Genomic DNA, 27,974 nt, shown 5'->3' with positions numbered 1-27,974 from the left:
CTGTGTGATAAGATAATTGGATATTAGCTATTTCACTCTCAATGAAGTAATTTGTGCAAGAAACAATTACAGAGCCTACTAATGTTGTAAAGAATAAAAGATATCTTCAATTAAATAAAATAACGCTTTCATTTTTCATCTCCAGGCTTTTCAGAGAAACCCAGTAATTTGCAGGTAAATGCTTTTCATTGAAATCTACTTGTCCTGCTCATTAATGAATATGTAGTTACTTTGAATGTATGGGTGTTTATTTTTCATTGGTTTGTCTTTCATAGTTAAAGGTTTCTGCAGTTTTAGAGATGAATGAAACATCTTCAAAAACAGAAAAGCAAAAATCAGGTAATGATGTCTTTTATATTCTGATTTTAGCTTTAAAATCTTTCTGATAAGCATATTTAATTAAGCATTAGATTCATTTGTTTTGCAGATCCACAGGAGAAATTGAGTGTAGATGATATTGAAGGTATTTATAAATAGTTGTTGGTTTTTTTTTGTCATGTCCCTTTGTGGGCAGATACATTGTAGTTGTAAATTCTTCATATTAAATTAATGTTTTGCTAGCAAGATGTTATTTCAGCAGCAGATTTAATGAAATATGGCTCTATCTTTGGGTGTTTTCTCCACTAGAGCTCCATTCAACATTTCTAAACATCCTTCTACAGTGTAAGGTTCCTCCAGCATACCTGCTATCATCACCCCTTGTCAGGCAGTCCACATTTACTCATTTCCTTCTCATTGCCAAATATACCAATCTGCAGAGGAGCAATAGGGGTCATGTCCTGTGTCTGATTCCTGGCTAGGGTCTGCAGATGGAGTTGTCCAGGAGCTGCAGGTGGGACAGAATGGGTGATTCACAGGCTTATGCTTCATTAGCATGATTGATTATTTACCTGGCTTTTTCTTTGCCTCTCTGGCAGTTGTATGAAAACATGTATTACATATGCTCTTCCAAAGCCATCCTCTCATGTTTTGTTTAAACTGGCCACTGAGTTTAGAGATAGTGGAAGGACATGGGAAAGAGAGTGTAGGTGGGAGGTAGTGAGTGGAAGTATGTTGACAGGTATTCCTTTTGGTTGGGAAAGATAAATAAAAGTGAAGCAGCTAGATCATTTGTTATACATGGGAGAGAGTATATCTAACCTCAATGGGTTCTTAGTTTCTTAATTCTGATATATGTGAATTTAAGTATTTGTTAGCAAGATACAAAACAGTTCCCTATTAAGGTCTTAGAATTTCTACAACGAGCCCTGAAAATTACAAATCAGGTGAAAACCTATATAAGCAAGCATATGAAGTAGATGATTAGATAAGAGTTCAGAAAACTATTGCAACTTCTAAGTATGGAATGGAAATTGCTCCAAGCTGTTTGACATCCATGTCTTGGGAAAAAAGGTACTGTTTCTTTTGATGACAATAGAGGTTAAACTTCTTTCTAGAAAAAAAAATGTACGTGTGTTTGCATAAAGAAAAGGAGATTCTCTACTGCAGTGATATTGTTTCTGTAAGATGCACAAAAGGTGGTTAGAATCATTGAATTATAGAATTGGGCTGGAAAGGACCTTTAAAAATCACCTAATTGAAACTTCCCAGCTGTGGGTAACCTGTTGCAGTGCCTCATCACCCTCATCAAGAATTTATTCCTTATATCTAATCTGAACAATCTTTTAGTTTAAAACTGTTACCCTTTGCTCTGTCACTACAGGCCATAGTTAAAAGTCTTTCGTGTAAGCCCCCATTAATTATTGAAAGGCCATCATACGGTCTCTGCAAACTCTTATATTCCCCAACTCTGTCAGCTTTCCTCATAGGAAAAGTGTTCCAGTCCTCAAATTGTTTTTTGAGACCCTTCCCTGGACCTGCTCTAGCCAGAGATTTTTTGTGCTGGGGGCCCCGGAGATGAACTCGGTGCTCCTGGTAGGGTTTTGAAAGAGTGGAGTAGAAGGGGACACCACCTCTCTTGGCCTGCTGGCCATGCAGTGCTTCTTTTTTTGTGGCCCAGGGTGCAATTGGCTTTTTGGACTGCAAGCATGCATTCTCAGCTTATATGTAATTCTTCATCCAGCATTATCCCCAAGTCCTTTTCCACAGGACTGCTCTCAGTCTGTTCATTGTCCAGCCTGTGCTGAAGCTGATGACTTCCCAACCCAGGTGCAGGATCTTGCGCTTGGCCTTGCTAAACATCATAAGACCTTCTTCTGTAGGCTGTCAGTATCTGTCTGAATGCGATCTCTTTTCACTAACATATCAGATACACCACTTGGCAGCACTTCCCTGTCTACCAAAGAATCCATCCATGATATTTCTCCAATTTAGAGAGATGAGCTCTCTAGGTAGCTAACATCAGTTGCTATTTCTTTATCCTCCACTCTAGTCACTCCATAATAGAAGGTTGTCTGGGCCTTGGAAAGTACCTCCTTTCTTAAACTCTTTAAAAACAAGTGTGATGTTTCCCTTTCTCCTGTCACAAAGGGTTTTACCTGACTGCCACAACTCTTTAAATATGGTGGATAGTGACTTAGCAACCTAATTTACCCATGATCTTGGAGGTCTTTTCCATCCTTTGTGTTTCTGTGATTCTGTGAGTTCTTGTTTTGTCTGTTTTATGTAGTCATGTGAAATGTAGTCCAGTGATGGTGTGGGACGTGGCAAAGTTAGATAGGAAAAACAGTCTTTTCATAGCTCATTTTATGTCATCATTTCATGTATTTTCTGTTCATCCTTCCTCGTGTCTGTTTTTTTTCTATAATCCATGTATTTGCTCAAAGATCAGGTATTAAGAAATATATGTGAAAGTTTGTCTCAAACTCCTATGTTTGGGTTTCAGCAAGCTGTATTTCTTCTGCAGAGTGTTATAATTCCTATGGTACAAGTATTTCTAACTCTAAAAGGGTTAAACGAGACCCTTTGTGGCACAAAACAAGGAGAAATGAAAGTAGCTAGAGGAATCTAGCCGATTGCTGTCTAGCATACAGTGTGTCATGTATGTATAAATATAGTTCTACATGTAAACCATTTGAGATTCTTAAAGGTGTATTTCTGACTGATTTTCATCAAATTTCCCTTAGGAATGAAAGGGAAAATGCCCTGAGAGGGATTAGTTCGCACAGAGGCATCTTCAAACTGTTTTGTAATATTATGTTCAAATCGTAAATAATCATACGCTTGAGAGGCTGTGTTAGTTTGTGCTATTTTCTCACAAATGCAATGATTCAGGATGTACTCTAGGTATAATTAATTTGTAATAAGTCATGTTCGTTATAAAGATGTAATTTTTTCACTGTAGGTGAGCGCTCACAATCTACCGTTCATGTGTCGTCATCAGCTAAAAAAGAGATGGTCAAGGATGCCACTGAAAACTTTGGGAGGCAGGTATGTGAAACCAAATATTGTGTTTTTCCTTGCGTGCAATTCTGAGAAACAGTGCAGTCATGTGGTGGGTTTTTTGTTTTTTCCTATGCAAAATACATACTCATTTGGGAGCAAAATTTTATATCATGTGATTATTTCTTTGACAAAACATGCCAGATTTTCCTCTGTGTATTAGAAAGATTAAGTAAAAACCTGAAATATGATCTGTCAGTGCTTTCTCTGCCTCTGCAAAATATCTCCATATCTGATCAAGTTAGTAAGTGTTCGAAAATATTTTTTGAAGGTCATTATGGTCATATAGGCTAGGCGTCCTGTTTGTATTGAGCATACAGGACTGGGTAGGGATCTTCATTGAGTGTCTGGAGTCTTCTGTAATACCTCAAGGGAAGTGGAGGAAGTAATATCATCATACATCCAAGGCACTGTGGAAGAGGGATGTGATTCATTTCAGCAGGTAGAGAGCGGAACTTAAGTATTGGAAGGTGGTAGCGGATGTGCAAAGTGAATGGAGCTTGGAAATGAAGTGGCTGAGACAGGTGGTGACTGAGATGCTCTCCATTGTGAAAGATTTTTGTGGAGTTACGATGTGGAAGGAGAAAAGGGCCTCTATAACCAGAGTAAGAAGGACAATAGTTGTGGTTCCTTGGGATGCCAAGGCTGCAGACCTTGTTCAGAAGGGAACACAAACCAAGGGCAACTTTGCAGGGACTGTGAAGTCAGAGATAGTGAGAAGGCTGGAGAGAGGAGCTGGTCAGTGAGCTTGAGGCATGGTACCGTTTGGATAGATGTCTCAGTTCTTGATTTTGGGCTGAGGGCAGGAATGAACAGTTATTCCTTGTAAATATTTGTCTTGGGAGCTTGGAATAGAATTTAATAATTCTGACTCTGAGGAGCATAAGTGATTGTAATGTAGCCAGTCCCTTGTGGTGGTTAGTAAAAAAGCTTGTTATGATCACTCACGCTTGTTATGAACGCTCACCAGCAGGGGGTTTAAAGGGACAGTCAGTAGAAAGTAATGGAGTATGGGAAAATTTGGGCAGTTGTGTTTTCTGTTGTTACTGATTGGTTTTGATCTGTTTGATTGGTTTATGTTTCTAAACTAGATCCTTCTGTTTTGAGGAAAAAATAAATAAGGTATCTTTGTTTTGTTGTTGTTGTATGATGGGATGAGTTTGCAATGTAAATTATATGGCTTAACGGTAATTTCATTTTTCTTGGTAATTTTTCTGTCTTTACCTGCTTACTTAAGGATAAATATGTTTTAGAAACTACCAACTTGATAGAAAATACAGCACATGAAAAGCAGACTGACAAAGCAGAAATTTCTCATCAGGAAGCCCTAGCAGAAAATGAGGAATCCCACAGTGCTGACAAGCAGTTAAGTCTAAAGCTGTGGGAAGAAAGATACAAAAAATGTGGATTGAAAAAGAGAAAAGGGAGTTGAAAAGAAATTTTACAAACATTACAGCAGAGCTGAAGCAGCTGTTTGGTGAAATTAATGAATCTGAGAAAGCTCCATCCCTTGTGGCAGAAGTGTCAGAAGATGACCTCATTGAAGAATTGAAGAGTCTTTGTGTTTCGTCTTGTGTGACAGAATCAAGTGATAAGTTAGAAAGTAAAGGTGAATTTGGAGATGTGAAACTTAATGTAGACCTAAAAGAACCCAAACCTGAAATAGTTATTCTGAGTCTCTGTGTCCTTCCTGATCACAATAACTTAAATGCGAGCATGGAAAATACCTGGAGAATACCAGATGAAGAAGGCTGCACTAATTACACAGATAATACAAAAGTACATCTGTCAAAAGCAGAGGAAATGGAAGAGAATGAGAATGGGATTAGTAGAGATGTAGAGGGAAGTCCTGAGTATTCCCTGAGACATTGTTTAAAAACAAATATTTGGGATGACATTTCTAATAATCTTCCTAATATAAGACCTGTTTCCACAAATGGTGAAAGTACACTTGGCTTTATAAGTGAGAAGAAAATTGGCAAGGACATCTGTCTTAGTGACAGTGTTCCCAGAGACTGCCTTATCAAAAACAAGGAAATAGGAGAAACAGAAATCGAAAATCTTTTCCCGCATGCTCAGCAACCTTGTGGCATGCTGAAAAGGAATCTGGATGAAGAACTAAAACAAGATGTGGAAAGATTTAAGAGTAAGGTAGGAATGCTGCAAATGGTATTCCTGGCTTTGGAAAAAGAGAAGGTAGAGCTACAAAAAGAGGTAGAAGTTCACCTGCTTTTCCTTATTCTTTAGTCTTTCTCAGTATCGGTGGTCCTGTTCATGTTAGCTATTGATCATTAAAAGAAGGTGCTTTGTGCAAATTGGTTTTTTTGTCTTAAGAGAAGAACGTTACTCATAAATAAGGAAAGCAGTGGAGAACTGTGCTTTTCCCCATAATGTAATCAGAAGGTTTTGAGAAAGCAAAATGTATTGTTTCAGTTTGACAGTAGGTGGCAGTCATTTCCAGTGTAAGTAGTTATCACCTCATTACCATAAAAAGAAATTCATACAAGTACACCAGTTTTGATTGTCGATCAAGGAATGAAAATAGCTTCTGAACAGGGTCTTGATTTATCTCTTCATTTGCTGTGGTTTGTGCATGGTGTGCCTTCATTGCCTCTCACTAAAATTCCTGATTGCTGTGAAGCTGTTTCTGCTTTTGAGTTCAGTTTGCTTTTTTCCTCATCATTAAGGAAGTACGACATCATACATCCACTCATACTTTGTGTTTCTACAACTGCTGTTGTGTAGTCCATCTGATTTCTTATCCATCAGTAATGCTTCTATTGTTTGTTTCCTTAGGGCTGCTTTGCTTTTTTGTTTTTGTTTGATTGTTATACTTCAAATCAAGAGTGAATTCAGAGTATATTTGTTGACTTGGTACATTTTGTAGAGTAATTTTGGGGGAAAATCTTTTTTATTTTACATTATTTTAAAAGTCAAGCTTAGATTATTTGGTCTTGGATCTCCTTTAGAATCAGAAAAATATATGAAGCTTAATTTTCTCTTCATAGGTTGAGAAGGAAAAAAGGAAGCAGAAACATTTCAAAATGCAAGCAGTGGAGAAACAGGAAAGTCTTGATAAATCAAATACACCAGTGGGCAATATTACCCATCAACCAGTAAAAGAAAAGCTTGCTCTAAGGAAGAATGAAAAAATGATAGAAGAAAAACACACAAAGAATTCTTCATCTGAGGAGAGACCAAAATTACTTGAAATGCCAGTAAAAGGGTAAGCTAATAAAATAATCCGTAGAATTAGATTGTTTTAAATCTTGTAATTGAAGCACTTTCCTCGGTATTGAAAGCTATGCTGAGTAGTCCCCTGCTCCCCAAACTGTTTTAAAAGTATATTTTTCAAAGAACTAAATGCACAGTGGAGGTTCAGATTAATTTTGCTGGAGGTGATAGAGGTCTTAATCACAGAATCATAGAATGGCCCAGGTTCAAAAGGACCACAATGATCATCTAGTTTCAACCCCCCTGCTATGTGCAGGGTCACCAACCACCAGACCAGGCTTCCCAGAGAATTTCTTCCTTAACACTGACTCTAATCGTGTCTTTAGAATCTTACCTCCTATGCCTAATAAATTAATCAAGAACGAATTCAAAGCCCTTGCACGTGGGATGGAGGAACCCCTTGTGTACACAGTGAAATGCTCTGGCTGGTGAGCTGATTCGCTGAGAAGCCTCTGGGGGCTTTGGCAGAGATTAAGTGCAACATGAGTCAGAATGATCTTGCAGCTGAGAAGGCCAGCAGCATCCTGGGTTGCAGAGTCAAGAAGCTGAAGGGAGGAGTCCATCCCTACTTAGCATCTAGTTGGTCTGTGTCTGGAGCATTGGGTCCAACTTTTGGCCTCCAAGTACTTGTGTGCATTTCTTTTTATGGCCTTCAAGAGATCGTAGTCAACATGTGTGAGTTCAGTAGAGGCTTTCCAGGCTGATCACAGAGCATGAAACTCTGTGAGAATAAGCTGAGGGAAATAAACTTCAGGATGTGCCAACAGTCTCCCAGTACATGGAAGGGGATTGTAAGTAAGACAAAGCCGTTCCTGATTTGGCCTGGATTTGATTCTAAACATTTTTCAGAATTCCCAAACATCTGTAAATAGAAGGAATTAATTTTTTCTTCTATGTAAAATCTCAAAACAGTATTAGCTATACATGAGTAAAAGCTGTACTTTTTGGGAAGCTAAAGACTACATGTAAATCTTTCTCCTTTAGAATAAGCTGCTTCAATACTGATGTTACAGCCAATGTTTTGAACTACTTGTTAGTGGTTGGTGATATTCAAATCTTTTTTTGAACACTATCCTTATCCTTTAATTTATTAAAAGAAATGAAAAGGTTCATCCGCACATGGTAAGCAGTTGTTATAGTCTTAGGGAAGGCTTCTTAAAAGTTTTTGAATTGTCTTAGATAAGTGATGTGATGTTTTATCGGTATTACTTGCAGTCATTATGAATCTGTACTATATAGGTGATGATCAACTTATTAAAAACAGTGTATTTTTGTTAGTAAAAGTTCATGGTTTACTGTTCATGTTTACCTATGTCGACATGGAAATACATGATGAATTTTGTACATCACTTAAGGGCTTATTTGTCAGTCTTGTGCAGCTCATGTATAAGGTGTCTTCCACCACTAATGGAATGAAATTAGAGTGATGTTAAAAGTTTAAAATTGCAGAAAAACTTCTATATTTGAAAAGGTGTGACATTTCTACAGTTTTAAGTTGTTTCTCCTGGTTCATGATGTGGCATATTTACTTTTTTGTCAGTGCTTTAATTCCTCAAATACTCTCTTTTAAATCCCAGATTTTCTGTGAAACAAGAAGAGGAAAAGAGACATAGAGCTGAAATGCAATATGAAAAAACAAGAAAGCAACTAAAGAGGGAAAAGGATCAATATTCTAGAGAGACAGAGGAAAAACAACTTGAGTTTCGTGTAAGGAATTTAGAAACAGAGTTAATAACGCTGAAACAGCTCAAGAAACAGGTATATTAAATATATATCTTCTGTTTTTCTGTTTCTTTCAAACTGATATTTTATGCTAGTATGTTCAACTTGTTGGTGAAAGAGACATTAGGTAATTATCTTGGTGCATTTTGAGGACCATTGTCATGAAACCAGCGTGAACAAACAAGTTCATGATACCTTTTCACATTTTTCAGAATTATAGTTTGGTTTGTGCTTCAGGCAAAGCTTCTCTTTGAGTTATTTTTCCTAATTACTACAGAACTCTGTGCGCGTGTGTGTATATGTATGTCTATATCTATATATCTGTATATATATTATATGTGTATATATATATATATATAATGTTTTTATTATTGTTTTTTTTCTTCAGAAGGAAATTACAGTTACTGTTTGTAGTATTCTTTCAATTATACTTACATGAATTTAAATTTAGGCCTAAATGTTACTGTTTACCTGATAATCTGTAAATTGCCTCAGTTGCTTACAATCAAGACTGAATCCAGAAAAACTCTCACCTTTATTTTTATTACAAGTTTAGTGGCTTATTTAATGCAATTGAGATGATGATGTTCTCACTGTACACAACCTGCATGAATTCTTCAGTTCTTACATACAGTTTTGAGGGTCTTTTCACTGGCCTTTACCTACTTTTCAGCATTCCTGTCATGGTTCTACGCAGTTTGAAATATACCTCGGAAATTCGGTCTGTTGTGTTGTATTTTTCCCCATAAATAGTAAGCCTCAAATTTTCAGAACTTGTATTTGCAAACATATTAAGAACATGTGAAAGTGGTCATTAAGGATCCTCAGTGGCCACGTTGCTCTGGCAGAAGCAGTAAGTAGTTAGCATCACCTCTTTCAGTCTGCCTGGATTTAACAGGGACATCATTGGCATTAGTTTACCTCCTGGTCTGCTGTTCAGCTGGTCAGTCCTCTTCTGTGTCTCACTTCATTAATAGCCTTTGGAAATCTCATACAACTCAATTTATCCAGCAGTATTGCTAGATTTTGGTAAACTGAAAATGGATTGGCACATTTTCTGAAGCATTTCTAAATATTAGTAGAAGAGATGTAGACTTAAGACCTTGCAGTGGGGTAAAGTAAGTGTAGTTATTGTGCTTTTGGAAATCTTAGTCATTTGTTTTGTGCAGTTCTTAGTGTTAGTGCTCATATTGATGAATAGATGTTTTTAAATCTTTGACTGTAAGCATATGAGTGTCCATCTCTGGTTTTAGTATGTATATATAGTTTGTTAGAAAGATAACTTGGGTTTCTACTTAAACTCTGTATGTTTCCAAGAATAGTAGTTCTAGTTTGTTTGTTTTTTTCTTGTGTTATAGAGGGAGATTCATTAAGTATAAAACTTCTATGATGCTGATTTGTGCAAAGGACTCACACTATCCTTATAACTTTCAATTCAGATAAATCTAAAGATGTTTGTTTGCAAACATGGAAAATTGATATGCAGGTCATTCTATGATTTTATGATAAATGACTCTTAATAGAATTAATAGAATGTAAGAATAAAAAGAATGAAATAGGAAGGTATTGCTAATTCTGATTTTGTTCAAGATTCACAAGTTCAACTATATTACTGTAGGTTGAAGAAGAGCGTGATGAAACACAGAGACAGCTCTCTAATGAAAGGAGTGCTCGAGCTCTGCAAGAAGGAATTTTGAGCAACCACCTGTGGAGACAGAAGGAGCTGGAAGAAGAGACAAGAAAAACTATTGGGAAAAATTCAGAGGTAAGCAGTTCCATTCCTAATTAACTTGGTTATACTTCACTGTGCTCATTCTAAAACCTTAAGAAAAATAACCTTTTGTGCCTTTTCGTGGATTATCTACAGTTTATCAATATAACCAAATTTTGTTACTGTTGTCTAAAAACTCTGAATAGCATCATCAATCCCACATAGATCTGAATTGCATGTGGAAGTAGGAAGCCACTGGAAAATAAGACATTGTGTTCCCAGTCTCTTAAACTGCCTGCTGTTCTTCACTGTATAGTTGTTACAATCATTTCTAAGGTGAAATGTCCAGATATCTGGAGATTCACTAGGAAAGAAGCTGGCTGAGGCTGTTTGTGATCCTATTACTTGGCTTTTGAATTCGTTATTATACTGTCATCACTTTCTTGTTTCCATGTCCTTCATCTTTTTTTTTTACACCCCTCTAAGTTCATTTTATTACTGTCTGTAGGTTACTGAACTTTCTCATCAGCTGGATTTAGAGTGTAAAAAATGCGTCCAACTACAAGGACAAAACCATTATTTGCAAGAACTGCTGGCTCTAAACATGAAAAAACATGAAAAACTAGAGAAGACCAGATGCCAGCTGAAAGAAGAGGTGGCAAACCTGAGACAACATCTGGAGGCTGTCCACAATGTGCACATGATGACTTACAACCAAATCGAACGATACAAGAAAGAAGTGGAAGAGCGAGCTGCACAAGAAATAAATCAAAAACTTCAAGAAGTCAATTTGTTTTTGCAGGTAAGTGAATTTGTTGTGTATGTCTGTAGTTTTTATTATGTAACTTCTTTTTGCCATTTCTTGTTCGTACTTTGGTTTTTTGTGTTAGTGCCATACTTCTATATTTCCTGAAGGGAAGTGGAAGAATGGAAAATTGTTTGGCGAAAGTGCTTTTGTGTGTGTAATTTGCCTGCAGGTCCCCAAGCTAATAGCCGTCCCTTGACAGACTTCTGTTTTGCAGTTCTTAGAAGAAGCTATGGCCATCTGGTCATCTTGTTATTGCTGTTCATCACATGAATGCTATAACTTAGAGATGGCTTGGCCATACGTACAGGTTATGTTTTATCATTGTACAGGATAAAATGCTCAGGGAAGAAGTCACTGAAGTTACCGTGGGGCAGAAAGAGTGGGGATGGGATTCTCATAATTTCTTTGTAGAATCCTTTTTGTGTGCCCTGTCCTTCAGCCATAGCATTCTTTTAGTAGCTGCTCCCATAAGTAATATTGCTAAGAGCAGATCTGTCTGGATGAAAACAGTTATTTAACGTGTTGGTTCCAGGGTTTTGCCTTGATTGCTGATAGTAGTGAAAAGGTCCAGTTGACTCAGTTGAGTAAAACTGGGCCCTTTAAATTGGTTATGGGCAACCGTATAGGGAGATGCAGTTCACTTTTTCTTTGCAATGGTTGAAATTGTATTATCTGCTTCAGGTCCAGGCAGCCTCACAAGACAAGATAGAACAAATCAGAGAAAATCATCATGCCTCGCTGAGAGACCAGCTGAAGTGCAGAATAAAAGAGGTTGAATGTGAGTTGGACAAAATAAAAAATACCAAAGACAATATTTTTCAAAACGAATCTATGCTTGCGGAACTGGGAAAATACAAAGAGCTGCATCGTGAAGAAATGAAAATGAGAATAAGGCTAGCAAATAAGCTGGAAAGGTAAGTGCGTGCTTTTTTGGAGTGGTAACAAGACGTGAAGTAGCAGTAGCTTGCATGAAAAACCTTGTACTGTTTCCTCCTAAAATCCTTTTTCTGTGTCTTGTCAGCACTATGGATGTAAGCGTAACCCTCTAAAACCTTTCCCCTTTATTTTTGGAACCACCATCATTTCACTTCAGTGTTCTAGCAGTCACACCACTAGTTATGGCATCACTGGCCCATGTTTGAAGTTGATAGCATTTTAACACATGGCCTTTGGGCCCCTCTCATTTTGGACTTCTAATGCCTTCTCTTTTCAAAAGCTGAATAGTAGTCAAAGACCTGGAAGAAGTGACTCTGCAAAAATATTATCAAAGATAATTCTTTGTGTGTTTTTAAATATTTCAGAACAACCAAGAGACTTGCAGAAGCCAATTGTAAGCTCTTTGAGGAACGCCAAAGAAACAAATCTTTAATTGCGAGCAGCACTGTCAGTGGAGGTCCTCCTGCAAGTCCAGGAAAATATTCAGCTGAACTGGGAAATCTCAGAAACAATTCCGCACTAAACAGAAGCTCCAGCCAAGAGGAATGCTTCCTAGATGCTGCTGGGATTGCATTATTGGCAAGAAAAAAAGTTGAAGTGTACATGGATAAGGTAAGCATTGTGAAATACTCTTCAGTGATGAAGACTTTAGGTCATTAAGATTGTACAGAATTCCTAGAGTGCTCAGACACCAAAAATACTGACATCTAAATGATGAACTATCTAACTGTATATACACATAACTATGTACTTATGTAAGGTTTTTGTGTGTTTTGTTTTTTTTTTTCTTTTTTTTCAACTAGAGAAAATTTAATAAGCAGCTGCTGTGGCATTGGAAGTTCCCAGCTAAGCTATTTATTAAACTTTACTGTATAGAATGTGCATAAGTGTATGACATACTTGAAATGGATAACTTTGACATCTTTGCTCAGCCCATCAGACATCTCTGGTCAAGCCACGTTGTTTTTTTCCTTACTGATCTTCATTTTTAGTTTCTTTTAGTACATTAATACTAACAAAGACATCCTTTAAAACTAGGATGATATGAGTATGATTGCTTTGCTTCTTCCTATACAGTCTGCTGTGGGATGCATGCTGTGCCTAGTAAACATTTCTTTTTGTGCTTCCTGCTATGTATTATTACCTGAGAAAACAACAACCTACTCTTCAAGTCTTCACAGCTTTATAATATTTTGCAGCAATTTATACATGATTGCAACTTCTGCAATAGCTTTGAAGTACTTTGCCAGTTGTGCTGCTTAGTACTTGGCCTGTTCACCAGGCTACTTAAAAAGACAAGAGTTTACCTGACTCTGAGCCTTGTCTTTGCTTCAGTTATACCTCAGATTTTTCCAGTAATCTGTTTCCTTCTATTGGGAAAAAAAAAAAAGCAACAAAAAAAACCACCTCTGTATTGCCATTAAATTCAAACTAAGTGCTGCCTTCTTGGATGGAGGAGATTACAAGTTCTCCTGACAGTAAAGTTCATAATAACTGGAAACTAAGGAACTTAAATTGGAGTTTGCCTCGTGTAGTCATCTTGCACTTTTGTTTTTATGTAAAGCTCTCAGTGCACATTTGGTGTTTTTCAAAGTAAGGGAGGTTATCTGAAGTAGAGTGTGAGCATCTCCTGGGATGAGGAAGCTCGTGTAGATTTTGGCTTTGATTTTGCAAAAGCTTTGATAAAGCTTCAAGGATAAGAAGCTGAAAATACTTTACGCCGCCGTTATTCAAAATGCTGGTATCAATTACTTTGTCCATGCAACTGTTTGAAGAAACAAATTGCACTGATTACAAACAGGAGAAAGAAATGCAGCTCTGAAAAGTGGGTGCAGGAAATAATAGTGACTTCTGCTAGCTGCAACCAGCGTGAGTGCATGGATTCATGAAACCAGTTTTCCTACTGGTAGCATAAGAAAGGGAACACCTACTTCCCATTCCGTCTCTCAGTTTCTGTTTCCTTTCTGATTTTATTTCCTGTCTGCACTCCTGATTTTTAGCAGTCTTATAAATTTCCACTCTTTTGACTTCTGCCTGTTCCTCTTGTTCTTTTACTTGGCACCACCGAGAAATTTCTTGCTCTGTCTTCTTTATGCTGCATCCCACAGTCAGATAATTACACCTGTAGGTGAGACCACAAGCCTTCTGTTCTCCAGGCTTAACAGTCCTGATGCTCTCAGCCTCTCCACGTAAGCCACATGCTCCAAGCACTTAACTGTATTTGCTAATTACATGAGTCTGGAAGCTTTATGCTGTCTGTTTTGACAATTACTTCTATGCGTTAAAGACCTGATGGAAAATAACACAGGAGTCGCAAATATCTTCAAATGTAAATGATCGCATACGGTGTTTGGACTGTGGCCCTTTAAAAGGTCTAATTTCTCCTTATGAAAACTTTGCATTCAGAATAAATGACAGTAAATAAACATCTCCTGGGAGAGCGAGGGGCAAATGCTCCTTTCTAGCGATCCAAGCTGGTTTCTGTTACTTAATAAAATGTGCAGTGTTATTTATAATGCATGTGTTATTTATAATTCTAGGTAAAGAAGGATTTGGAGGAAAAAATCAATAAGGAACTTCAGCAAGGTAATATGCTACTCTGATATCAGTGTTTTTAAGGAAGATGATGACTGTTCGTAACTTCTATGTAATTATTTTCAAAAGTTGTCAAGATTTGTGCTGTTTGAAGCACAGTGTGGGGCTGTTTTTAACTCTAACTTAGAGAGTTTTAATGGAAAACTTCCTGCTAACCAATATACTCTTCAGAATGTTCTGCAGCTACTTTTGAGAAAAAGCATGGAGAGCAAACCATCTCCCCCGCACAGATACACTTGGCTTAAGCTGAAGTCACCTTTCATCCTCAGGCACAAACATCAAATGTAAAAAAAAAAAAAAAAAGCCCAGAAATAAGATTTTTATGGACTTCTGTCACTACTTCTCTTTCTGCATACATTCATTGCATTCAGCACTTCAAATATACCATATACATTTTCTGGTGTTCTTAATTTTTGCTCGCTCTTTTTCATTGCTTTTTTTTGTACCTGACATGTTGTCATACTTGTCTTTGGATAAAGAAGAATCAGTGGAAAAGATAGCCTTTCTTTAGGTAAAAATCATTCAGCAATATATAGGCAAACACAGCATGAACTGATTGCTTTTAATATGCAGTGTAAAGCCTGTTCTATAATAAAAGGCCAGGTCTTCAAAGAAGAATTCATACTGTTTCACAATTAGCATTCTGCCAGAGTCACTGCTGCTGTTCCTAGAGTTATTTTGAAGCAGGGAGCCCTTGAGAATCCAGCTGTTGCTTCACAGCTCTTCCAATTTCCCTGAATAGACAGAAACCCATTGCCATGTGCTCATTTGCATATTCAAACATAATTACATGTGTAGTAGGAGCCGTAGTATTTGCTTGGTCTGGGGATCTTGTCTGGAAAAGGCTGATGGATGGAAGTACTGAAAATCCTTTTCTGCTTCCATCGAAGATGTGTTTCCATGAACGAAAGAGGGTTTAGCCAGGGAAAGTTAAGACATCCCTGGCAGTTAAAGTTAAGGCTAAAACTTTCATATATATATATGGGCATGTAATAACAGGATGCAGAGAAATGGCTGTAAACTTGAAAGTAGGTAGATTTAGACTAGATATTAGGAAGAAACTCTTTTCTTCCTAATGTAAGGGTGGTGAGACTCTGGAACAGGTTGCTTAGAGATGTTGTGCATAGCCCCCATCTTGCAGGCATTCAGAGCCAGTCCGGATGGGGCTCTGAGGAACCTGGTCTAGAGGGAGCTGTCCCTGCCTATAGAAGGGAGATTGGAACTGGGTGATCTTAAAAGGTCCCTTCCAGCCCAAACCATTCTGTGTTTCTAAAACCTGGAATTTCTTTAACTAGCTTTAAAAATTGTATTGGCTGATCATTGAATGTGAAAAAATGTTTCTTCCTTTATGCCTGTCCTTTTTGATTTGTGTTTTCCTTGGAAGTTTTTAAATATCTCTGTAGAGCGTAGCCTGATCAGTTATCAGTAATGTTTTTACAGTGACTGATTTGACTCAATCTACTGTAAAAGTAACATCGTCAATCTTGTTTCTTTTCTTTCCAGCCACCGCTGAGCTTGAAACTGCTAGAGCTTCTCCAATGAAATCTACTTATGGATCTTCAAAAAATCTCAATGTTGACCAGGATCCCCTTTGCAGAGCGGTACAGGAGTACCGGGATGTTTTAAACCAAAATTACCTGATCTAAATATATTTTTATTTAAAATGTAAAGGGAAAAGTACTGGAGATCATTTGTTTACATAGGAGGTCTGTGACTTCCCATCCTGCAGCTTAGTGTGGAAACATCTTTACTGCGGTTTGAATATAAATTTTAAATATATTAAATAGGTTGACACTCTGCACTTACCTGTTGGTCACCGAGGGGTAGTCAGTTTATTTTGCACTCAGGATAAGAACCATATCTATTTTTAATTACTGTCAGACTGAGTAAGGTTGGTTCTTGAACTTGACGGAACTGTCAAAATGTTTTTGACACATTATTTTGCTCCATGTTTTTTGTTAAAGGTTTTACCAGAAGCATTCCTTTGGTTCTATTTAACCCTTCCACTGTTTGTGGTAGAGTCTCCAGTGTTATTTTAACGCATAGGAGATTTTGATTGGATTCCTGCCAGCTGTTTCCGTCCTGATGCTGTGAATATTTCTGCTGGTTAAGTGGAAGTTTTAGCAGTGATTAAGCTGGAGAAGAATGCACTTTACATTGCTGTCACTTTCACGCACCTAGGGTTTAAAAATACTGTGCGTGTGTAGCAGTGCCAAGAAAGCTTTAATGTGACCTTTTTGATATTTCTGACTTGATATCCTTGTTGGATTTTGCATTAGAATTTGACTCATCTTAAGACATTCACAGTTGGTAGATGAACACATGATGAACCTGAAGCGGTTCATAGTGGGAAGAAGGAAAATTAATGTTTCAACCTTCTGTCCAATTGGTACTGCACCTTTTTATATGAATGTATTTTATGACACTAATATGCTATATTTAATTCCAGATATTTATGTTCCAACTTGGTATTTAATAAACTTTCATATCTGGTACATCTTTGTTTTATTCTGTTGGCCTTCTTGACTTGCTTTCCACCTCATTCCTTGCCTCTATGACTTTCTACAGTCCTCCTCTGCTCACTTCCATCTCTCCTTCTGGTGCCTTCAGTCTGCCCTGAGATCAGACAAGTGGCCAGCATGCATTTGTGTTCTTTTCCTCCTGGGTACTTGAAGCAGTGGGGCAAACAGCTACTATATGTCATAAGGTTTGTCATCATAGAAATTAAGGGGTATATGCTTGAAACAAGTGTGGAGGGTTGTGATTTTAATGGGTGTGCTGAATCACTTTCAGGTCTTCGGTGGTGATTCATTAACAGGAAGCCGAGGGTAAAGTCTCTGTTGTAAACCTGGCCATGCTTGGGAGGGGGATCTTTGGAGCCTTTTCTGCAGGTTGGCCATTCCTTTATGAGATAACTTCTGGTGGCCCTTTGTGCTCTCTCCAGCTGGTACAAGCCAGGAGCCAGGTGGAAGAATATCTCCAGCAGAATCCAGACAGCAAAGCACTCATAGAGTACCTTGCGCTTCTCCATGTTGGTTAAAGCCAGTTCTCCCTCCTCATTTATCAGAGGGAGTGCACTCTCCCAGGTCTGTCACTTCTGCCCAGTGCACCTGTAGGCTCCCTTCTGGTTATTTTTACATCCCTCGCCAAGTTCAGTTCCATCTGTGCCTCAGCCTTCCTGATCCCATGCATGTCCAGACGGCATCCCTGGCCCCTTCCCAGCTACCTGTCCCTGCTTCCACTGCATACAACAAGCATGCAGGGCAGGGCCAACCAAGGAGTCCTATTAAAACTAGTGCCACCAAAAACAGCTGACGAGCCTTGGTAATTGGGACTCCTTGCTGGGAGGCACTGAGGCCCCGAATTTGCCACCAAAAATAACCTCTCCAGAGCAGTTTGCTGTTATCTGGGGGCACATGTCACAGATGTTAAGAAGACTCTACTGCCTCTGATAAAACAGAAGGCTACTACCCACTCAAGGTCTCATTCAAGTAGGGTCCCAGGAGGCTGCAAAAAGGAAATTACAGAACATTAAAAGGGACTTTGAATCCCTTGGGAAGATGTTAAAGGGAGCAGGAACACAAGTAGTCTTCTCTATACTGCTGACTGGGGGCTGAGAAATGAAGAGGGAGAATGGGCCAGGTAAATTACTGGCTCAGGTAATGGTGTCAGATCAAGGTTTTGGTTACTGTGATCTTGGGCAGGCCTTTGAGAGACCAGGTATGTGGACATCAGACAGAATGTGACAGAGCAGGTGGGGCAAAAGCATGCTGGGGAGCAAGCTGGTTGGATTGATTACCAGCACTTTAAACTAGATTCAGTGCAGGGAGTGGATAGTTCCTTGTGATAGAGAAGGGACAGGGAATGCTGTCATTTAAGGAAACTGCAGGGGTAATCCTCAATTTGTGAGGAGTCTTGTATTTCGATATCATATTTAGTAAAATAAGTTTTTCCTCCTTAGATTGCCGCTGTTTTTATCCCATTCCCCTTTTTCCCCCTCCTTTCTGGGCCCCGGGGGGGGCCCACGGGGTGGCTTCCCCTGTCACGGGCATAGGTAAATCTAAGTAACCCATGACAGATTTTTTAAAGACTAGTCAAATGCAGCAGTGGGTGTGGAGAAAGAACAAAGAAATCTGTAACAGTCTGTGATCAATTATTATAATTTCCATTGCCATCGGACTAGCAGCTGCGCCGAGCCTGGGACCGGACCGAGTTAGAGTTGGGCCACCGGAGCAGTGAGGCGGAGCGTGTGCGGCCCCTTGGGGTTCGGTGCCTGCGGATATGATATCGAAATACAAGATAACACAATATAATATAATTGAGGCTAACAAATCGAACAAACAGAGAGAGAGAGAGTCCCCGAAAACAGAGAGGCCTACTGTGAACTCTAGGCGACACGGCTGGAACGCTTCCCACTCTCCGAGAAGTCCGAGAGAAGGAGGAGGGCACTCCAGCCTGGGAACGAGATTATACAGCGTCCTGGTCCCATGACTTATCGTTACCCCTGTTGTTCTCTGGGATATGTAGTCTTCTTCTGTGGACTGCACATTCAATAGAAGTATCCATACTTTACATGATGTTATGATGTGGAATACTGATAGCAAAATTACAAAATTACAAAACCATGACACAATGATGACAATGAGGTGTGGGGAACAACCACTACTGATGTTTCAGAGAACAAAAATCGTACAGGGACTGCCCTCCTCCTGCCCTCGTGTCCCCAGGAGAAACCAACACCGTTTATATAACAGTGCAAGTGGAGGAGTTCATTGTGGAGTGACATTTCTTGGCACCCATTCAGGGCCAGCGTTACTGATGTCAGACTAACAGCAGCAACACATTGTTCAGCACAAGTCCCCGAGTTCCTGGAACGTGCTGCAAGGTCCAGGAAGGAAGATATTACTGCCTGGATAAGGTCAGGATCACAGTGCAGGCAAGTGGCTCTTGGCAGGAGTCTGACTGCTATTGTTTTCACCTTTGATTTCTACCTTCATCAGCAGAGCTTTTATTTTCTTCAGGGAAGATTCTACTACTGGAAGAAATGTCACAGTTTCTGTAATTGCTGTAAAAATTACTGTAAATAAATAAATAAATAAATAAATAAATAAATAAATCCTTAAAAGAGTATTAGAGGCAAGTGTGGGATTTTCAAGGCAAACACCTGACTCATTACCTTCTGCCACATGTAGTTAAACTAAACCTGGTACAAGTTTCCCCTCATTGACTGGACAGCAACTGAGACTGAAGAACCCTCTTCCACTCAAAGAAAACTCATGGACTTTCATGGTTCTAATCACTAAGCAGAACACACAGCTGGAAGGTAGGAATGAAAATACAATTACTAAAAATTAGCCAAGTTGCATACAGTGCTGCCAGACATGAAGGCAGAGCTGCTATGTCTGGCTCCATGGCTCACACTTCCTTTGGTTGTCACTGTCACTCCTTAAACCCACAGCCTGAAGGATGCGAAAGAGGCAGATGTGTTCACAAATACTATAGACCAAATAAACCTTGCAAGCATAAACCATGTAGTTACAGCGGCATTACTCCCATTTGGAGTTTGAGTCTCTTCTGAGAGGCTTTCATTGTGTTGAGAAGTGCCTTCAAGGTCATTCAGTTCCTAAAGGAACATGACCAAATACCAAGCCATGAACTGTCAGCCATGGAATCAACTAAATCACCTCTCAGCAAGGCATTGAGAACACCAGCCAGGTATTTAGGATCATTTTACCTGCAGAGTAAAATTCTCAGTGGAGCACAGCTTCACCCATCGGAAGCTAATAGGTGGAAAAGCATCTATTCACACATACAGAACTGGTATGTTTGTTGGGAAGGTAGTATACTGATGGAATCGTACTAGATACATCACACTACCTGATGAGTCTCCAGATCTAGCTCAGCATGTTTGATACTCACCAAGTCCAAGGCCTAAGGATAACAGGCTGTAGCTGATAGCAAGGGATGAGCTGGACAGAAAGCCTCCCTTATCAGACTAAGTCCTCAAAACAGAATCACATTCCTTCAACCTATGGGTTGACCAACTAATGTTTGAAGAATTTTGCAGACGTGTGGACACGGAGGCTCTGCACACGGATTGCAATTAAGGAACTTGCTCTTTGACTACAAAGGTGGCTTTTGTTTTGCTTCAAGCACACCAAATGAATTCAACACATCTTTTTATAAGCCAGCTCAGTCCTTTCACTGGAGACATCCTTTTCCAGTGTTAGCCAAGATTTGTCCCTTAACTCCAAGATGTCTTTTAAATAAACAAAAGGAGGAAGCGACCAACATCAGGCAACACAGGAAACGTAGTGGATTATGACGATTACCTCCAATTCAGTGTTACTTCCTTTTGTCCTCAACATCATCTTTCTCTTCCCTGCTCATTTTTGTAAAATCAGTTTGCTAATTTGCAAGGACACATTGAATTTTACTCAGTTTCTTGTTATTTATCATACTCTTGATTTTGGCTCTTGGCAGGAAAAGCCGCTTTTCAAGAACACTGTGAACTGACACCTTATATGTATTTCAGTAGGACTCTCCATGTACTGAGGAACCATCTGTCAGTCTTAAGACCAGCAGTCCGTACTGAGAGTACCTTCAAGCCTGAGAATTGTTCTTCTTTGTTGAGTACTTTTTTCTTTCCTTCAGTGAGAGAAAGGACTTCTTTTGCAGAAATTACCACTTATCTCCTAGGAAACACTTTCTTTTCTACATCCGTACAGAGTGGGGAACCACAGGAATCTTAGCAGCCAGCCAAATGGCACACAGCAACTGGCACAGCCCTGTCCAAAACAATAACGGCTTGTGGTTCCCTTTTTCCTCTCCCAGACTTCTTCCAACATCTGAGAATGAAACTTCTCTCAAAATTAAGCTCTAATTAAGACCTAACAATCCACTGTAGAGTGTAACTTTATTAGGCTATGATTTCACCTTTGTAGTTTTTAGAAGGGTAGTGGGCCTTCTGTTTGATTTAAAGAACCCCTTTGTTACCAGTTCTTCTCTCTCCGATTTCTTCACCAGTGTAACCAGCACAGTCTTTGGTCAAATCCAGACCAAAACCAATGGCATCAAAACTGAAATAAAATCTGCTGTTGAAACAGAAAATTTGAATGCAATCCAAAAGTAAAAAATAATCTTAACATTGCTGCTGTCTACATGTGTAGGTAACCAAACTTCACAGCTGACAGTTTAAGCTGTCACACAGAACTTTGCTTCTGAGTAGTCTCCCTCCTGGCAGCACTGAATTGCAGTCTGAAATTCTAACCAGACCCGTGAGCAGACCATCCTTTGCCTACCTTGTTGAAGAAGAGTCAGTTCAACAATGCACAGCCTATCAACCTAATAGGGCTTTGTGCTGCCAGTTTTTGTCAGCAGTCTTTTCTGAAAGAGTCTGAAATCACCTTTCTCAGCTTCTCCAAGAATGCTCTAGCACCTACATCTATGTCAGCCTGTGAATAGAGATGCATTACCTTCTTTGAACTCTATACCAGAGCCCCCTGTCCTGATACTGCTTGAGTTTCCCATTATTCATAGTGAAATTACACAGCATGAAATGTCCAAAGTAAATCCAACAAAAACATACTTAGTAAAATGTAGAAACTTTAATTTACAAGCGAAACTACAACATATTCATAATAAAAAAAACAAAACTGGTGACTAGACAAGTTACGCACAATTTGTAAAAACTGTTGAACATTGTTAAATAGGTCTGTACAACCAAAGATTTACAAAGTCCTTGTGCATTCTCTTCTTTTCAATGCACAACTGAACTTAAGGGTTCTGCTCGAATATTCCCTAAGTCAAGAGCTGAATCTGTCTCTTCATCGATCTCACCAATGACAGCACTGTAATAAAAAACAAGTTACCAATTGTTAAAATCCTCTGATGCAAACCTAGAAAGTGAAGACTTAGTTTTGTTTTTATTGCTTAAATTTAACTGTAGAGCTCTATCACTTAAATGCCAAATTCTCGTGGTATTCTCCCACCTCATTGTACCATTTCAGCAATCAGCTGACTCTACAGCTGTGCCTTTTCCACACTGAGAAGCCTTTGTCTATTCAGGTTTTCCTTGACATATAACATTTCATACCTCTCGTTATTCTAACTTCTGCTCATTGTGCATTTTCCTACTGCAACCCTCTGAAATTCAAGGCATACCAGGTATTTACGCAATGACACAATGATGCCTGCTGTTCTATTGTTCTTCCTAGTAATCCCTAGTATTTCTCCTTCCTGATGCATCAGTATTTACGAAGAACTAGACAGATACAGGACAGGATTGAGTTCAAAAGTAAGACATCTCCACAAGGGTAGCAAGATTCCCATGATGATGAGCAGATCAGAATGCCAAGCGGCTTTCTCAGTTAACAGTGGATTACCCCACCCATGTCCCCCCATAGACCCCATACCCCCCCATACCAACCCATGACCACCCCCAACTCCCCCGCATTACCCCTCCCGTCCCCCTATCCCCCCCATCCCCTCCCCATGACCCCTATCCCCCCATAACCCACCCATTAACCCTCATACCCCCATGTCACCCCCCATAACCCACGCATCTCCCCCCATGTCCCAGCCGTGTCCCCCATCGACCCTATAACCCCCCGATAACCCCCCCATAACCCACCCATGTCCCGCCATCACCCCCATAACCCCCCCATCCCCCCCCATAACCCACCCATGACCCCCATGGACCCTATAACAGCCCCATCCCCCCCCATAAGCCACCCATGTCCCCCCATCCCACCCATAACCCCCATCTCCCCCCCATATCCCACCAATGACCCCCCATCGTCCCCCATAAACCCCCTATAACCCCCAATAACCCCCCTCATCCCCCCCATAAACCCCCAATGACTCCCTATAACCCCCCATCCCCCCCATTCCCCCCAATAACCCCCCTAATAACCCCCCATCCCCCCCATAAACCCTCTATAACCCCCTATGACCCCCCATCCCCCCCATAACCCCCACATCCCCCCAATAACCCCCTATAACCCCTATAACCCCCCCATCCCCCTCCATGACCCCCCATCCCCCCATAACACCCCCATAACGCCCTATAACCCCCCTTCCCCCAACACCCCCAATAACCCCCTATAACCCCCCATCCCCCCTATCCCCCCCAATAACCCTCTATAACCCCCCCCATTCCCCCCCACACCCCCCAATAACCTCCTATAGCCCCCCCATAAACCCCCTATAACCCCCCCATAACACTCCATACCCCACAATAACCCCCATAACCCCCCATCTCCCACCATAAACCCCCTATAACCCCCCCATCCCCCCCATAAACCCCCTATAAGCCCCCATCCCACCCATAACCCCCCCATAACCCCCTATAACGCCCCATCCCACCCCTTTCCCCCCAATAACCCCCTAATAACCCCCCATCCCCACCATAAACCCCCTATAACCCCCTATAACCCCCCATAACCCCCACATCCCCCCCAATAACCCCCTATAACCCCCCATCCCCCCCAAATAACCCCCCATGTCCCTGTCACGGGTTACTTAGATTTACCTATGCCCATGACTGGGGAAGCCAACCCGTGGCCCCCCCCCTGGGGCCCGGAAAGGAGGGGGAAAAAGGGAGTCGGATAAAACAGCGACAATCTAAGGAGGAAAAACTTATTTTACTAAATATGATATCGAAATACAAGATAACACAATATAATATAATTGAGGCTAACAAATCGAACGAAACAGAGAGAGAGAGTCCCCGAAAACCGAGAGGCCTACTGTGAACTCTAGGCGACACGGCTGGAACGCTTCCCACTCCCCAAGAAGTTCAAGAGAAGAAGGAGGGCACTCCAGCCTGGGAACGAGATTATATAGAGTCCTGGTCCCGTGACTTATCATTACCCCTGTTGTTCTCTGGGATATGTAGTCTTCTTCTGTGGACTGCACATTCAATAGAAGTATCCATACTTTACATGATGTTATGATGTGGAATACTGATAGCAAAATTACAAATTTACAAAACCATGACATTCCACCTCTTATTCTACATTATTACATCATGGTAAATATATATATACATATATATACACGTATGTAAAATTATGATAGCTGAACAGTAGAATTGCATGTAACATAACTAAATGTACAACTATAATAACTAAAATACACTACACATGCAAACATATATATATAAATACATAAAATTATTGACTGCACTCCCCCAGCATCAAATTCCCTTGTGGCACACATTGAACATCCCCACCCTTCTGCATTACCCACCAAGTGCACCCAGGTCCCTGGGCAAAGACAGTTCCACGGATAGGTTTGCCCTTTCCAGAAGCTGGAAGGACCCAAACAGCTTTTCCCAACATGTTCTTTACATGTATAACAGGGACCTTATCTCCTTCTACAGTGTGTAGGGGGCTAGATTGACTAGGACCATCACAATTGACAGATCCTCTAGTATTCACCAACCAAGTGGCTTCTGCCAGATTCTTCTCCCAGTGCTTAAATGTTCCACCACCCATTGCTTTCAACATAGTTTTCAACAACCCATTATATCGTTCAATTTTACCAGAAGCTGGTGCATGGTAGGGAATATGATAAATCCACTCAATGCCATGATCTTTGGCCCAAGTATTTATAAGGGAATTTTTGAAATGTGTCCCATTATCAGATTCAATTCTTTCTGGGGTACCATGTCGCCACAGGACTTGTTTCTCAAGACCTAATATGGTGTTTCGAGCAGTAGCATGGGGTACTGCGTATGTTTCAAGCCACCCAGTGGTTGCCTCTACCATGGTGAGTACATAACACTTAGCACTGCGAGATTGTGGCAAGGTGATATAATCAACCTGCCACGCCTCCCCATATTTATACTTTTGCCATCGCCCTTCCTCCCAGAGAGGTTTCATCCTTTTGGCTTGTTTAATTATGGCAAATGTTTCACAATCATGAATAATCTGCGCAATAGCGTCCATGGTTAAGTCCACCCCTCGGTCTCTGGCCCACTTATATGTCGCGTCTCTTCCTTGATGACCTGAGGTCTCATGAGCCCATCGAGCTAGAAATAATTCACCCTTATTCTGCCAGTCCAAGTCAATTTGAGCCACCTCAATTTTGGCAGCTTTATCTACCTGATGGTTGTTTTGTTGTTCTTCAGTAGCCCGACTTTTGGGCACATGTGCATCCACATGACGCACCTTTACAACCATATTCTTTGTTCGGGCAGCAATGTCCTTCCATAATTCAGCGGCCCAAACAGATTTACCCTTCCGTTGCCAGTTATTTTGTTCCCACCTCTGTAACCATCCCCATAAGGCATTTGCCACCATCCATGAGTCAGTGTAAAGATACAGCATTGGCCACCTCTCCCGTTCAGCAACATCTAAGGCCAGCTGGACAGCTTTTACCTCTGCAAACTGACTTGATTCTCCCTTACCTTCAGTGGCCTCTGCAACCTGTCGTGTGGGGCTCCACACAGCAGCTTTCCATCTGCGATGCTTCCCTACAATGCGACATGATCCGTCTGTGAATAGGGCATATTTCTTTTCATTTTCTGGTAATTCGTTGTATGGTGGGGCCTCTTTAGCACATGATACCTCTTCTGCTGGTGATGTTCCAAACTTTTTATCTTCAGGCCAGTCCATGATTACCTCTAGGATTCCTGGACGATTGAGGTTTCCCATTCGCGCTCGCTGTGTAATCAGCGTAATCCACTTGCTCCAGGTGACATCAGTAGCATGATGGGTGGAGGGAACCTGTCCTTTGAACATCCAGTTCAGCACTGGCAGTCGAGGTGCCAAAAGGAGCTGTGTTTCAGTACCAACTACTTCGGAAGCAGCCCGAACCCCCTCATACGCGGCTAAGATCTCCTTCTCAGTTGGAGTGTAGCACTCTTCAGACCCCTTATATGATCGATTCCAGAATCCCAGGGGTCAGCCTCGGGTCTCTCCTGAGGCTCTTTGCCACAAACTCCAAGTGGGGCCTTTCTCTCCAGCAGCAGTTTAGAGGATGTTCTTTACATCCTGTCCAGTCCGTACTGGCTCCAGGGCTACAGCTATCTCTTGTTTAATCTGTTCAAAAGCCTGCTGCTGCTCTGGGCCCCATGCAAAATCGTTCTTCTTCCGCGTCACCTGATAAAGGGGGCTTACAATGAGGCTGTAGTTTGGAATGTGCATCCTCCAAAAGCCTACTGCACCCAGGAAAGATTGTGTCTCTTTCTTGCTAGTTGGTGGAGACATGGCAGTGATTTTGTCGATCACATCTGTTGGGATGTGACGACGTCCATCCTGCCACTTTATACCTAAGAACTGAATTTCCTGGGCAGGTCCTTTTACTTTGCTTCACTTAATAACAAAGCCGGCTTGTAGAAGAATTTGGATGATCTGCTCTCCTTTTGTGAAAACCTCTTCTGCTGTATCACCCCACACAACAATGTCATCAGTGTACTGCAGGTGTTCAGGAGCACCACCCTGTTCCAGTACAGTTTGGACCAACCCATGGCAAATGGTTGGGCTGTGTTTCCACCCCTGGGGCAAACGGTTCCAAGTATACTGAATGCCCCTCCAGGTGAAGGCAAACTGTGGCTTACATTCTGCAGCCAAAGGAATAGAGAAGAAGGCATTGGCAATGTCAATGGTGGCATACCATTTGGCTGCTTTTGACTCCAGCTCGTACTGGAGTTCCAACATGTCCGGCACAGCAGCGCTTAATGGGGGTGTGACCTCATTCAGGCCACGGTAGTTTACTGTCAGCCTCCATTCTCCACTGGCTTTACGCACTGGCCATATGGGACTGTTAAAAGGTGAGTGAGTTTTACTGATCACTCCCTGATTCTCCAACTGGTGAATCAAATCATGAATGGGGAGCAAGGAATCCCTGTTGGTGCGATACTGCCATCTGTGCACTGTCTTTGTAGCAATCGATACCTGCTGCTCTTTTACTCGTAGCAGCCCCACAACAGACGGGTCCTCTGACAGGCCAGGCAAAACAGACAGCTGCTTAATGTTGTCCATATCTACAGCAGCTATCCCAAAGGCCCATCGATACCCCTTAGGATCCTTGAAATGCCCCCTTCTGAGGTAATCAATACCCAGTATACATGGAGCCCCTGGGCCAGTCACAATAGGATGTTTTTGCCAGTCTTTGCCAGTGAGGCTTATTTCAGCCTCCAGCACAGTCAATTCTTGAGAGCCCCCAGTCACTCCAGAAATATGGATTGATTCTGTCCCTTCATGACTGGAGGGCATTAGGGTGCACTGCGCACCGGTATCCACCAGCGCCTTATATTCCTGTGGTTCTGATGTGCCAGGCCATCGAATCCACACAGTCCAATAAACTCTATTATCCCTTTCCCTCCCCTGACTGAGGGCAGGGCCCCTCTATTGGTTACCTGTGATGACTGGAGCAACTCCACTGGTGGTTGGTATGTCTAGTAGTTCTTTCACCCGTGCTCGTAGTGCAGAAGTAGGCTGATCATGCCACTTCCTCATGTCTTCTCCACGGTCACGTAGGTAGCGCCACATGGAAACACGCGGTGCAATCGTACTGTTGTTCTTTGCTCGAGCTGGGAAGCGTGTGCGTTTAACAGCTGAGACTTTTGGTGATGCAGGT

At 40.9% G+C, this 27,974-nt stretch overlaps 1 protein-coding gene across 2 annotated transcripts; it reads left to right on the top strand.

The window, feature by feature from the left end:
• The first annotated feature begins 93 nt into the window (after window positions 1-93).
• Window positions 94-16,882, top strand: LOC146757151 (ankyrin repeat domain-containing protein 26-like). Of its 2 annotated transcripts, XM_085523492.1 has the most exons (12): window positions 94-174; window positions 276-339; window positions 428-463; window positions 3,284-3,369; window positions 6,390-6,607; window positions 8,193-8,373; window positions 9,956-10,102; window positions 10,557-10,850; window positions 11,538-11,770; window positions 12,158-12,404; window positions 14,333-14,378; window positions 15,891-16,882. In XM_085523492.1, the coding sequence occupies exons 2-12, from the start codon at window positions 300-302 to the stop codon at window positions 16,031-16,033; spliced, it is 1,671 nt and encodes a 556-aa protein (XP_085379618.1). In that variant the 5' UTR covers window positions 94-174; window positions 276-299; the 3' UTR covers window positions 16,034-16,882. The 2 variants fall into 2 exon arrangements, with proteins under 2 accessions (XP_085379618.1, XP_085379619.1); XM_085523493.1 differs by lacking the exon at window positions 428-463.
• The last annotated feature ends 11,092 nt before the right edge of the window (window positions 16,883-27,974 follow it).

The sequence above is a fragment of the Coturnix japonica genome, chromosome 24 (genome assembly GCF_054131305.1).
Source record: "Coturnix japonica strain WE chromosome 24, WE-NBRP24, whole genome shotgun sequence".
Classification (NCBI taxonomy): domain Eukaryota; kingdom Metazoa; phylum Chordata; class Aves; order Galliformes; family Phasianidae; genus Coturnix; species Coturnix japonica.
The sequence above is the reverse complement of the archived record's forward strand: the minus strand, read 5'-3'. Positions and strand labels throughout refer to the sequence as shown.

Coding starts and splice junctions, on each gene's coding strand:
- LOC146757151 (XM_085523492.1), top strand. CDS start 300: ATGAATGAAACATCTTCAAAAACAGAAAAGCAAAAATCAG. Junction 6,608..8,192: donor CTTGAAATGCCAGTAAAAGG/GTAAGCTAATAA, acceptor TTTAAATCCCAG/ATTTTCTGTGAAACAAGAAG. Junction 11,771..12,157: donor CTAGCAAATAAGCTGGAAAG/GTAAGTGCGTGC, acceptor TAAATATTTCAG/AACAACCAAGAGACTTGCAG.